The 14,379-nt window shown below is 38.9% G+C and overlaps 1 protein-coding gene across 11 annotated transcripts in view; it reads left to right on the top strand.

The window, feature by feature from the left end:
* Positions 1–14,379, top strand: part of MYT1L (myelin transcription factor 1 like) — a 580,462-nt gene that overhangs the window by 392,053 nt on the left and 174,030 nt on the right. For all 11 annotated transcript variants that reach the window (XM_056564080.1, XM_056564081.1, XM_056564082.1 and 8 more), the window contains one exon: positions 6,033–6,364. In XM_056564080.1, coding sequence (XP_056420055.1) covers positions 6,033–6,364 — 332 coding nt within the window. The remainder of the gene's footprint in view (positions 1–6,032; positions 6,365–14,379) is intronic.

The following is a 14,379-nucleotide window of genomic DNA, read 5'->3' as shown; positions in this document are numbered from 1 at the left end:
GGATCTGTGTCGTTTGAAATGGCGATTTGCTGATATAATTAAAGAAAACAAAGTCCTCTTGATTTGTTTATGTTCATTCTTTTGGAAGAGCTCAGATCCTCATTGGAATTTCGGAAAATAGATTGCCCAATTTGTTCTTTGAAAGGGACCTGATTGCTTTACCATTGCCCGTACAAAGTATGTGCAAGAGCAGGGACTCCTGTAGAAGACAAGAGTCCCTGCTCCTGTCTATGACATCAAGTGGTTACACTGTGCGCAGAGAATGTAGTAAGAATAAGCTTCTGTAGTATGCAACATCATTGACACTTACCTTTGAGAAGAAATAAATCTAAATTAATCTAATCGCATTTTTGTTGTGAAATTTCAACCAAATTTCGATTCTGTGCCGAGTTGATACGCTCATCGCTGATTTCCAAACTAATAACCCAGGTTGTTTATTTTCAGGTTTCATAGCCGCGGCGCGGTAGATCTTGGCAGAATATCTTATTGTATCCAATGAAATTATAAGATCCAGTCTCGGGGCGCAGGCTGCCGGAGTCGGCGGGGGGTCCGGGAAGCAGCTGTACCTTGTTTGATGAATAATGTGTTGGTTTATAACCACAGCCCCCCCGTGTGCCATTGTACTGTCCAATATAGGATATAATAAGTATCCGTCCATGTACTTTCCTAACTGCGTGCGTAATGCCCTTGGTGACTGGCTAGGTTAATGTATCAGACGAAAAATGCATACTTCCATTTAGTGATTGAAGCCTTAATTATGCCCAATCTGCTTTCCTGTCGCTCCTTGTCTAACCTTTATTGTTAATGTATGTGAATACTCGACTTTCTATAAAATTATTGCTGCCTCACTAAAAGCAGGTAAACCGTGGCTGCCTTCATTTTAGATTAATCTAGAATTATTGAGGCTTTTATGGATTTTTTTTTTGCTCATTTAACCATTTTAACACCTTGCCAGTGACAGCTTCATTCTGTGACAGTGTTAGGTGTTAGACCAGTGTTTCCAAACCTGTATGCCTCCAGCTGTTGCAAAACTACTACTACTTTTTTTTTACAATTGGAGTGCTGTGGTCTTTTGTTGGAATAGACAGATAGGTAGATATGAGATATGGATGAAAGATAGATAGATATGAGATAGATACGAGATAGATAGATACGAGATAGATAGATAGATAGATGGATATGAGATAGATGGATAGATAGATAGATAGATATGAGATAGATAGATAGATAGATAGATGGATATGAGATAGATAGATAGATAGATAGATATGAGATAGATAGATAGATAGATAGATATGAGATAGATACGAGATAGATAGATAGATCGATACGAGATAGATAGATACGAGATAGATAGATAGATGGATATGAGATAGATGGATAGATAGATATGAGATAGATAGATAGATGGATATGAGATAGATAGATGGATAGATAGATATGAGATAGATAGATAGATAGATAGATATGAGATAGATAGATCGATAGATAGAAAGAAAGAAATGAGATAGATAGAAATGAGATAGATAGATAGATAGAAATGAGATAGATAGATAGATAGATAGATATGAGATAGATAGATGGATATGAGATAGATAGATAGATAGATATGAGATAGATAGATAGATAAATAGATATGAGATAGATAGATAGATAGATAGATACTGACTTAAAGGGGTTGTGCGCTGCCCTGCAGTTCGGTCATGCCCCCTTCCCATATACTTTGGTAGAGGAGGCGGGCGAGATGTCACAAAGGGGCCGGGCATGACGTCACGCCCGGCGGCTGCGAACACAGAAGCCCGCACACAGCGTTCGGAGGAATGAATTTCCGGACACTGTGAGCGGAGCTCTGAACTGCAGGGCAGCGCACAACCCCATTAAAAGACCGTATTATAGTCAGTGTCGTCTATCTGGCACTGTCATCACTTTTCAGGTTTTTCAAAATGGAGGTTTTTTTTTTTTTTTTGGGTCACAAATTGTGACACAATTTGGGCGCAAAACCTGACAAAAAAGAGTCGGGATCACGTTAGTAAATAAACCCCAATATGTTTTATTTTGATTATGATCTGCCAAGTGACTATTCTGGTTTAGGTCATAGATCTATTGATCCATCCTCAGTATCTATTGAGTTCTATATCATTTATCTGACACCATCAATCAGCAGTCATGTTCTCCCAATGACATTACAATACTAGAAATAAGATTTTACAATTTCTGTTTGTCTCCTTTCATAAAAATGGCAATTTTTAGTCCTCCGAATCCTAGGATTCGGAGGACTAAAAAAATTGCCATTTTTTCTGAAAGGAGACAAACAGAAATTGTAACTTTTTTTTACGCTGTAGTTTTCTCAGTGTCATCCAATATCCTTCCCATGATTCCAAAGTCATCTGATCGGCACCACCGCGGCAGAGACTACCACCCTAACTGACTGTCTGATCGGTACAAGGATTTCCCCATCTATGGCCCCTTACCGCCATTTTTGCTGAATCTCAAGAATCGGCATCCGGTCCATACAACCAATAACAATTCATTACGCCTAGAAGAACATAACTAAATTCCTTTCTGCGCTTCGGATTGCAGAGTGATTAGCATCACATATTTACTACCCCCGGGCGAGCTAAGTGGCGTTCCCTCATCTATACGTGACACAAATGGCAACTATGAATTTTTGAAGATGAATTCCTACAATTTCTCTTCATGGCAAAAGAGCATGAAATCTGTAAAGGGGGGGGGTGCATATAAAATAATATTTTTTTTATAATTATTTGACGCAAAAGAAGTCAGAAATTTGTGTATCTCACTTAATGGTTAAATTGCATTTTAGTGATGTGATTATCTCCTACGGCGGAGTCATTGGATATGTGGATACATGGATACCTCATAGGCCACTGCGGAACGTCTCGCTTTCGCCCCGGCCGCCGCCAGCTTCATCAATTATGCCAATGAATTGCATTAGCCGGTAATTGATTAGCCTTTGACTGGGAATATTATTTTGGGGCAAGAAGATGGTTAATCAGCCCCGCAGTGAGATGTCGCGCTTGTTCGCTCGCTCGCTCAGGAGAAGGCGAGGGCTGCATCGAGCGGCCTGTCCTTGGCTGAACTTTGCTGAGTCTACGCTATACATTTTTAAAGCCACGTTTCCTATAGAGCAGTCGAAATCCCTGCTGCGGAGGCCGCGCATTTATGTTTCATGTCTGGGTTGTTGAGGGAGGAAGAGGAAACAATGGTGGAGGACGGTATCGGCTTTCTATTTCAGCAGCTTGCAAAAAAAAAGGCTGCACGGTTGCATAGGGGAAATGGAGGATTTTATTCTTCAGCCTTTGATACAATCAATAAGATCTAAAAACCATCATAGGACAGAACCTGGAGGTCTTTAGAAGGGCTGTAATAATGCAAAGAGAGCGAGGCTGTAGGCTACAATGCTGCACGCAGACGGCTTTTCTTCTTTTTTATTTTTCTTCTGACAATGTTGCTGTCATATATTTGGCTGCTATTCTACATACAATGGGTTAAGGTTGTGGATTGAGTACAAGAAGACAAGGAAGAAGAGGCAGTATATTGGAAAAATGTATTACATTTAAAATATTATATATACTATCTGGTCTTTATATAAATATACTGAGAGAAAAATCTGCCTATATAGCATCTTTCTTTCTTATCTATCTATCTATCTATCTATCTATAGATCTAGACAAAACCTGAAGAGGAGCACCACATCCAAAAGTCTAGATAGGGTGCCAGCTATGGAAAGGCTTAGTCCTATATCCTCTGTAATATCCACATCAAATATCACAGCAGCAAATCCAGATAATAGTTATAGTGTCATTCTGGTGTTGGATAAAGCCACACTTTATCCGTTATCTGGATGTGTGCTGCTGTGATATTTCATGCAAATATCTATCTATCCATCCATCCATCTATCTCATATATATCTCATATCTATTTATCTATCTCATATTTATCTATCAATCAATCATCTATCTATCGATCTATCCATCTATCTCATATCTATCTATCTATCTATCTCATATTTATCTATCAATCAATCATCTATCTATCCATCCATCTATCTCATATCTATCTATCTATCTATCTATCTATCTATCTATATCTCATATCTATCTATCTCATATCTATTTATCTATCTCATATCTATCTATCTATATCTCATATCTATCTCATATCTATCTATATCTCATGTCTAGCTATCTATCTCATCTATCTATCTATCTATCTATCTATCTATCTATATCTCATATCTATCTATCTCATATCTATCTATCTATCTATCTATCTATCTCATATCTATCTCATATCTATCTATATCTCATACCTATCTATCTATATCTTATATCTATATATCTCATATCTATCTAAATATCTATCCATCTATTTCTCATATCTATCTATCTATCTATCTCATATCTATCTATCTATCTATCGATCTCATATCTATTTACATATCTCATATCTATCTATCTCATATCTATCTATCTATGTATCTCATATCTATCTATCTCATATTTATCTATTTATCTTTAAACAGGAGAATACAGCAGCACACTGCTAGCACAAAGATACAGATAAAACATGAAATGATATATTGCTACAATGCAAAATAGCATTTCATGTTTTATTTGTATCTATGTGCTAGCAGTGTTCTGCTGTATTCTCTTGTTTGTGTATATGTAGCCTAGCAGCGTGCACCTGTATGCCAGGTCCATGCATTAGTTTGGTATCAGTATGTGCTGGCCAACTTATCCTTGTTTATCTATTTATCTATCTATCTCATATCTATCTGTTGAGCTTAAAAATGACGACGTGAGGTCGCAGAAACGTTGCTTCTGTATTACACTGGAATGATGCAATAAATCTTTACCTTTTTGCACTATGTTCCGTGTGCTGCTGGTATCTGGGATTTGCATCTATCTATCCATCTATCTATCTCATATCTATCTATCTCATATCTATCTATCTATCTATCTATCTATCCATCTATCTCATAGTTATCTATCTCATATGTATCTCTTATCCAGCTATCTATCTATCTATCTATCTATCTATCTCATATGTATTTATCTATCTATATATCGCATATCTATCTATCTCATATCTATCTATCTATCTATCTATCTATCTATCTCATATCTATCTATCTATCTCATATCTATTTATCTATCTATATATCGCATATCTATCTATCTATCTATTCATCAACAATTCACTACAGAACCACCAGAGATAGAATACAGCACTCTGCTATCGCCCCATAGAGAATGACAGTAGTGTGTGGGTGGGTGCCAATGATCTGCTCCATTCAGTGGGGAGAGTCAGGGACCTGTTCTCACAATTTTGGGGAGTCCCAGAGGTTTTATCACCTCCCACGTGATCGGTTATGTTTTTACTACTGGAATACCTACTTAAGGTGGGAATTCCATAAAGCAAATAAGCACATTCCTTACAGCAAATAAATGAATACCTTGAAACATACCACTCAATTGAAGGACAAAATCACACTCGTTTGACCTCTTTTAGGTAATGGGATTTCATAAGTTTAGATGAACAGAAAATGCAGGAGATTTCCTGACACATATTGCATTGAAAGCTTAGAATGAAAAGAGCCTACATTTGCAGGGATTGATAAGATATCATAGCATAGAAACAACATTAACCCCATTGATAATGCATAACAAAAATCACGTAGTGCATAAATGGAAAAGAAAACTAAACCTGGGCTAGACAGATACAGTCGCTGCATGACCCAGACACAGGATGAAGGATCCATGTCAAACATGTTGGACCAGAAGTAACTCATTCTGACAAATATGTGTGGGTAGATCTCCGCTTCTCCTGTGCGCCCTTGGCAAAACTATGCACAACTGAGTTTTGGATTTATTGTGTATTTTTTATCATAAATATGTAAATTTTGCTGCTTTAAAAAAAAAAAAAAAAAAAAGAAAGATTATAATAGTCAAATCTATCCACCACCATTGTACATAATAGTAATGATGATTATCTGATTTTTGTTGTAGTGTTTACGGCTGTCCTTTGGCCAAGAAAAGGAAAACTCAAGAAAACAAGCCTTTAGAACCCTCACCAAAAAGAAAACCTTATTCCTCAAGAACTGACAATTCCTCGGTAGACGAGTGCTATGAAACGGACGGCACGGAGGAAATGGATGAGAAGGAAGAGGAAGAAGAATACTCCGATGACAATGAAGACCAGGAGGACGAAGAAGACGAAGAGTTAGACAGGGATGATGAAGACGAAATTGAAGAAGATGAAGAGGAAGAAGAGGAAGGAGAGGAGATCGAAGAGGATGACGAAGAAATTGACTATGAGGAAGAAGATGACGATGACCAAGGTAATAACTTTAGTGGTATTACTGATTGATGCCTATATTGTAGGACATTGTCCTTTAGGGCATCACCATCTAAATAACCATCCAGCTAATCAAAAACCAATCAAATAGCATATAATGTACCATCTAAAAATGACACCTAAGACAAGGTAGACACCAACGTAGGAACATTGCATGTCCATCATGTAAATCAGTGGACCTCCAGCTGTTGCAAAACTACAACTTCAAGCATGCTGGGAGTTGTAGTTTTGCAACAGCTGGAGACACAGTATTTGGAAAACACTGCCATAAGGTATCACTTTTAACACTATTTAAAATACACAGTACCCAGTGTTGCATGGCTTTTCCTATCTAATCCTTGTGGGAGAGGAAAAACAATATAAGAGGATATACTTGTCCTCATATGCTGACTTATATCCCGTCCTCATATCTCGACCTCAAATCCCAATCTCATATCCTGTCCTTACATAATATCCTCATATCCTGTCCTCATTTCCCATCCTCATATCCCCCCCCCCATCCCCCCACCTCATATCATGTCCCCATATCCCATCCTAGGCTGTCCAGGTATGATGAGAGTTAAAGTTGTGCAACAGCTGGAGACATACTGGTTGGGAAACACTGGTTTACACAGTACAGTACTATAGATGGCATGTGGAGAAAGAAGGGGTTATTGATACACTTAGGGGGGAAATAGCAAAGGAACAGCAGCACAGCAAGGAAGGGGTTATACTAAACTGAACTGCTGCTGCTGACAATGATGATAACAAGCTTGAAGATTATAGGGAGGGAGGAGATGAATATTTCTTTCAGGAGGCAGCACTGTGTACATACAGCAGCAGATACACTGGTATTTACACAAGGGACAGCTCATCTGAATTTTATGGGTGGTCAGAAATGAGAGAGGAGCCTTGATATACCTTTCAGGCACAGTGTGGACTCTTTGAAGGTGCTCCTAACACATTCATGATTTGATCCGGTTTTAATCAGGTTTTGTGACACAATTTTGAATCCAAAGCCAGATGTGAATCAGAATGAATTAGACAATATAAAGAAATATAAAGAACAGATGCTATTCTACTATTTTCTCTTTTTAATAGACTCCTGTTGAGTTATTGATTCAATAAAAAAAAAAAAAATAAGTAGCATCTGCTTTTATATTACCTAATGCCTTATGATCCACATCTGGTATTTCGCTTTAAAACTACATCACAAAATCTGAGGGTGTTATGTCAATTATTGTAGCATGTATTGAATTGACTATTAGGTTGCTATGTAACTAGAATCTTCATGTGGTTTTATGTGGTTTTGATGCATTTTTGATGCAGCTTTAAAATCAAAGTGAAAAACTGCAGCGTGTAAGAGCACCCAGAAGAAGGCTGACATGTTCACAGATTGAGTTATACAGCCCAGGCTTTCTCCCTCTCTCCTGCACATAGCACAAGCTAAGCCCTTTCCCCAATTCCTGTGTTCTGTCTTGGTCGCCGATAGAGACAGAATTGCACTTACAACAGGCAAGTAACAGCAGTTTGCAAGGAGACACTTAGTGCCCAAGACTATAGAGCTTTTTTTTGTCTGTGAAAAGGAGTCAATTTTAGTAAAGCACATGTTTTTAAATATGTTATAAATCACAATTAACTCAAAACAAGATGTTGAGAACATTTAACCCCTAGAGGACTCAGGACATAAATGTATGCCCTTGCCACCTGGTACTTAGCGCACCAGGGAGTACAGTTAGATCCTGCGGCATGTAAAATCAGAAGCCGGGATCCTGCTGCTAATGGTGGACATTAGTGATCATGCTAATGCTCGCTATTAACCCTTTTAGATGCCATGATCAATACTGATCGGCGAACAGTGTAAACGTAAAGTCCAAATATATGCATATTTTCGGTCAAATCACATCCCAGAAAAAAAATAAAACATGATCAAAAAGTCACAAAAGCACAAAAGTAGTACCGATAAAAATTACAGACACAGTGCAAAAAATGAGCCCTCATGCAGCCCCATTTATGGAAAAGTTATAAAATTGTAGGGGTCAGAAGAGAACATTTTCAAAAATGCTTATTTTGTTTAAAAAAGTTAGCAGTACAATAATGGAAAAGCATGTAAATATGGGTAACGTTTTAATCACATTGACCCACAGAACAAAGAGAATGCCAAATTTACCAAAAAGTGCAATGCTTAACAACAAAACGCTCCAAAAGTAGCAAAGATGTGGTTTTCTTCTCAATTTCCCACCAAAAACAATATATATTTTTCGTTGCCCCATACATTTTATAGTTAAATGAAAGGTGTTGTCACAAAAAGCCACAACATGAAAATTATACATTATTAATAGAAGAGTAGAAATGAAATGTCCAGTTGTATTGCATCACTTGGTTAGAATGTAGACGAAACTTGTTATCGTGCACCTTGCAGGGGTGTTGAGCTGTGGTCAGCACATTATAATATTGGTCTCCGCCATAAAAGTACATTGAGTTTTACTTCATGCAGAGATTGGACATAAAGATGCTTCCCGTAGTTATAGTATGTGCCATTATAGCTTGGAGGAAAGTAATGTGCAATAAGATCCTATATCAGTAGGAGCTTTATGATCAGTGGGAAATCGCCTGCTGAATGCTGACAACAGGTAAATATCCACCTTGGACTCTAATGAGATTTTTATTCCACGGCCTTTGTAAATAAGTTTCCAAAAATATCAGATCTGATTGTAAACTTCTTCTCATTGTCCACCTCTTCATAAGGTTATAGTCCCAACAATGCCGATGAGTCTGTGGGCCATTAAGGCCGGGGTAGTGCAAATTGTGGGTCCAGTGATTAAAGTGAATATTAACTTTCCCCACACTCAGATATTGTGTGATGATAGAAAAATAATCACCACAGCTGCCACTTTTATTATATACCTAAATTGTCCCTGTCATTTCAACAAACTTTGCATAGATCAATTGTACAAGTACAAGTAAGAAACTTTGTAATATATCATATTAGAAAAAAATGCTTCTTTCTCCAGTTACCAAGCTTCTTCCCTCTTTCCCCGTCTTCTGTAAAACTGTCATACATTTTTAAAATCAGCTTAGGTTTGTTCTATGTCTGCCCAGTTTGTCCTGTCGCCTCATTCGGGGATCAAATTACAAGCAGTATAAGTCTATAGAGGGGAAAGAGGGAGTGGAAGTGCATGTGAAGTGCACAGTGCAAAGGGAAAGAGAGTGACAATACAGACAGCTCTGTAAGTAAGGGTTCTCACATTAGGGCATCATACAATGCTCACTGCTGATTTATCATGACTTCCAGGCTGCAGCTGCTGTTTGGGCTGTGAATAGAGACATAATGCAGGCTCACCTTCTGTGTGCAGTGTGTGTGTGTGTGTGTGTGTGTGTGTGTGTGCAGTGTGTGTGTGTGTGTGTGTGTGTGTGTGCAGTGTGTGTGAGTGTGTATGTGTGTAGTGTATAGAAACATAGAAGTGCAGGATCTCCTCCTATGTATGTACAGTGTATAGAGACATAGGAGTACACAATCTCCTCCTCTCTGTGTACAGTGTATAGATACATAGAAGTGAAGGATCTCCTCCTCTGTGTGTACAGTGTATAGAGATATAGAAGTGCAGGATCTCCTCCTCTGTGTGTACAGTGTATAGAGATATAGAAGTGCAGGATCTCCTCCTCTGTGTGTACAGTGTATAGAGACATAGAGGTGCAGGATCTCCTCCTCTGTGTGTACAGTATATAGAGACATAGAAGTGCAGGACCTCCTCCCCTCTGTATGTACAGTGTATAGAGACATAGAAGTACAGGATCTCCTCCTCTGTGTGTACAGTGTATAGAGACATAGAAGTGCAGGATCTCCTCCCCTCTGTATGTACAGTGTATAGAGACATAGAAGTACAGGATCTCCTCCTCTGTGTGTACAGTGTATAGAGACATAGAAGTACAGGATCTCCTCCTCTGTGTGTACAGTGTATAGAGACATAGAAGTACAGGATCTCCTCCCCTCTGTATGTACAGTGTATAGAGACATAGAAGTACAGGATCTCCTCCTCTGTGTGTACAGTGTATAGAGACATAGAAGTACATGATCTCCTCCTCTGTGTGTACAGTGTATAGAGACATTGAAGTGCAGGATCTCCCCGTCTGTGTGTACAGTGTATAGAGACATAGAGGTGTAGGATCTCCTCCTCTGTGTGTACAGTGTATAGAGACATAGAAGTGCAGGATCTCCTCCTCTGTGTGTACAGTGTATAGAGATATAGAAGTGCAGGATCTCCTCCTCTATGTACAGTATATAGAGACATAGAAGTACATGAGCTCCTCCTCTGTGTATACAGTGTATAGAGATATAGAAATGCAGGATTTCCTCCTCTGTGTGTGCAGTGTATAGAAACATAGAAGTACATGAGCTCCTCCTCTGTGTATACAGTGTATAGAGATATAGAAATGCAGGATTTCCTCCTCTGTGTGTGCAGTGTATAGAGATATAGAAGTACATGAGCTCCTCCTCTGTGTGTACAGTGTATAGAGATATAGAAATGCAGGATCTCCTTCTCTGTGTACAGTGTATAGAGATATAGAAGTACATGAGCTCCTCCTCTGTGTGTACAGTGTATAGAGATATAGAAATGCAGGATTTCCTCCTCTGTGTGTGCAGTGTAAAGAGATATAGAAGTGCAGGATCTCCTCCTCTGTGTGTACAGTGTATAGAGACATAGAAGTACAGGATCTCCTCCTCTGTGTGTACAGTGTATAGAGACATAGAAGTACAGGATCTCCTCCTCTTTGTGTACAGTGTATAGAGACATAGAAGTGCAGGATCTCCTCCTCTGTGTAGAGTGTATAGATAAATAGAAGTGCAGGATCTCCTCCTCTGTGTGTACAGTGTATAGAGATATAGCAGTGCAGGATCTCCTCCTCTGTGTGTGCAGTGTATAGAGATATAGAAGTGCAGGATCTCTTTCTCTGTATGCAGTGTATAGAGATATTGAAGTACAGGATCTCCTCCTGTGTGTACAGTGTATAAAGACATAGAAGTACAGGAGCTCCTCCTCTGTGTGTACAGTGTAAAGAGATATAGAAGTACAGGATCTCCTCCTCTGTGTGTACAGTGTATAGAGACATAGAAGTGCAGGATCTCTTTCTCTGTGTGCAGTGTATAGAGATATTGAAGTACAGGATCTCCTCCTGTGTGTACAGTGTATAGAGATATAGAAGTACAGGATCTCCTCCTCTGTGTGTGCAGTGTATAGAGATATAGAAGTGCAGGATCTCTTTCTCTGTATGCAGTGTATAGAGATATTGAAGTACAGGATCTCCTCCTGTGTGTACAGTGTATAAAGACATAGAAGTACAGGATCTCCTCCTCTGTGTGTACAGTGTAAAGAGATATAGAAGTACAGGATCTCCTCCTCTGTGTGTACAGTGTATAGAGACATAGAAGTGCAGGATCTCTTTCTCTGTGTGCAGTGTATAGAGATATTGAAGTACAGGATCTCCTCCTGTGTGTACAGTGTATAGAGATATAGAAGTACAGGATCTCCTCCTCTGTGTGTGCAGTGTATAGAGATATAGAAGTGCAGGATCTCTTTCTCTGTATGCAGTGTATAGAGATATTGAAGTACAGGATCTCCTCCTGTGTGTACAGTGTATAAAGACATAGAAGTACAGGATCTCCTCCTCTGTGTGTACAGTGTAAAGAGATATAGAAGTACAGGATCTCCTCCTCTGTGTGTACAGTGTATAGAGACATAGAAGTGCAGGATCTTCTCCTCTGTGTGTACGGTGTATAGAGACATAGAAGTACAGGATCTCCTCCTATGTGTGTACAGTGTATAGAGACATAGAAGTGCAGGATCTCCTCCTCTGTGTGTAGTGTATAGAGATATAGAAGTACAGGATCTCCTCCTCTGTGTGTACACTGTATAGAGACAATAGAGACATAGAAGTACAGGATCTCCTCCTCTGTATGTACAGTGTATAGAGACATAGAAGTGCAGGATCTCCTCCTCTGTGTTTACAGTATATAGAGACATAGAAGTGCAGGATCTCCTCCTCTGTGTGTACAGTGTATAGAGACATAGAAGTGCAGGATCTCCTCCTCTGTGTGTACAGTGTATAGAGACATAGAAGTACAGGATCTCCTCCTCTGTGTGTACAGTGTATAGAGATATAGAAGTGCAGGATCTCCTCCTCTGTGTAGAGTGTATAGATAAATAGAAGTGCAGGATCTCCTCCTCTGTGTGTACAGTGTATAGAGACATAGAAGTGCATGATCTCCTCCTCTGTGTGTACAGTGTATAGAGACATAGAAGTACAGGATCTCCTCCTCTGTGTGTACAGTGTATAGATATATAGAAGTACAGGATCTCCTCCTCTGTGTGTACAGTGTATAGAGACAATATAGACATATAAGTACAGGATTTCCTCCTCTGTGTGTACTGTGTATAGAGACATAGAAGTGCAGGATCTCCTCCTCTGTGTGTACAGTGTATAGAGACAATATAGACATAGAAGTACAGGATCTCCTCCTCCTCTGTGTGTACAGTTTATAGAGACATAGAAGAACAAGATCTCCTCCTTCTCTATGTATTAGCAGTTTATAGAGACATAGAAGTACAAGATCTCCTCCTCCTCTATGTATTAGCAGTGTATAGAGAAATAGAGGTGCAGGATCTCCTCCTCCTATTTGTGTGTACAGTGTATAGAGACATAGATGTGCACTGATTCCTGAGAACCATGTTGCTTCACTTCCATTTAAGAATGACAAATTAAGGTACTGCCTTTTTGGTTCATTTAGAGCCTTTTTTTGTAACCTGACCTAGCAGAAATCATAAGGCCACCTATTTTCTTACCTTAACCTCCTGGGGATTTAGGGCGTACAGGGACGCCCTGCATCTCTCCTTAATGACGCAGGGCGTACCTGCATGCCCTGGTCCCGTTTAGCGGGTTTAAACCATTCTAAAACAGCAGAGAACGGATTAACCCGGTGGGTCCCGGTTGGTAAGGTCAACCAGGACCCACGGCTAATGCCAGGCATGGCCGATCTCTGTGTACCGATCAGCTTACCTGCCTCTCTGTCTTCCGATCGGCAAATTACTGCTCCATGCCTGCTCAGCAGGCAGGAGCAGCAGAGCGCCGGTAACACTGATCAATGCGATGCTATGGCATAGTATTGATTAGTGTAAGTAATCAGAAGATTCCATGTTCTAGGTTAAAAAAAAAGTGTACAAATATAAAAAAATAAGTGGTGTTACAAAGTACAATTGGTGACGCAAAAAAACAAGCCCATATATGGGTCTGTAGGTGCAAAATTTAAAGCGTTATACATTTTTAGAAGGGAAGGAGGAAAAAACAAAAATGCAAAAACAAAAATTTGCTGAGTCCTTAACCCCTTAAGGTCGCAGGGTTTTTTCGTTTTTACATTTTCATTTTTTCCTCATCACCTTCTAAAAATCATAAAGTTTTCAATTTTGCACCTAAAATTCCATGTTATGGCTTATTTTTTTGTACCCCAATTCTACTTTTCAGTGACATTAGTAATTTTACCAAAAAATCCATGGCGAAACAGAAAAAAATTTCATTATGCGACAAAATTAAAGAAAAATGGCCATTTTGTAAATTTTGTGGGCTTCCATTTCTACGCAGTACATTTTTCAGTAAAAATTACACCTTATCTTTGTTCTGTAGGTCCATATGGTTAAAATGATACCCTACTTATATAGGTTAGGTTTTGTTTTATTCAGAAAAAATCATAACTACATGCAGGAAAATGTATACGTTTAAAATTGTCATTTTCTGACCCCTATAACTTTTATATTTTTCTGCAAACGGGCCGTATGAGGGCTAATTTTTTCCTCCATGATTTGAAGTTTTTATCGGTATCATTTTGTATTGATCGTACTTTTTGATCGCTTTTTATTCATTTTTTCATGATATAAAAAGGGACCAAAAATACGCTATTTTGGACTTTGGATTTTTTTGTGCGCATACGCCATTGACTGTGCCATTTAATATTTTTGTAGTTCAGAC

The sequence above is a fragment of the Hyla sarda genome, chromosome 3, assembly GCF_029499605.1.
Source record: "Hyla sarda isolate aHylSar1 chromosome 3, aHylSar1.hap1, whole genome shotgun sequence".
Classification (NCBI taxonomy): domain Eukaryota; kingdom Metazoa; phylum Chordata; class Amphibia; order Anura; family Hylidae; genus Hyla; species Hyla sarda.
The sequence above is the reverse complement of the archived record's forward strand: the minus strand, read 5'-3'. Positions and strand labels throughout refer to the sequence as shown.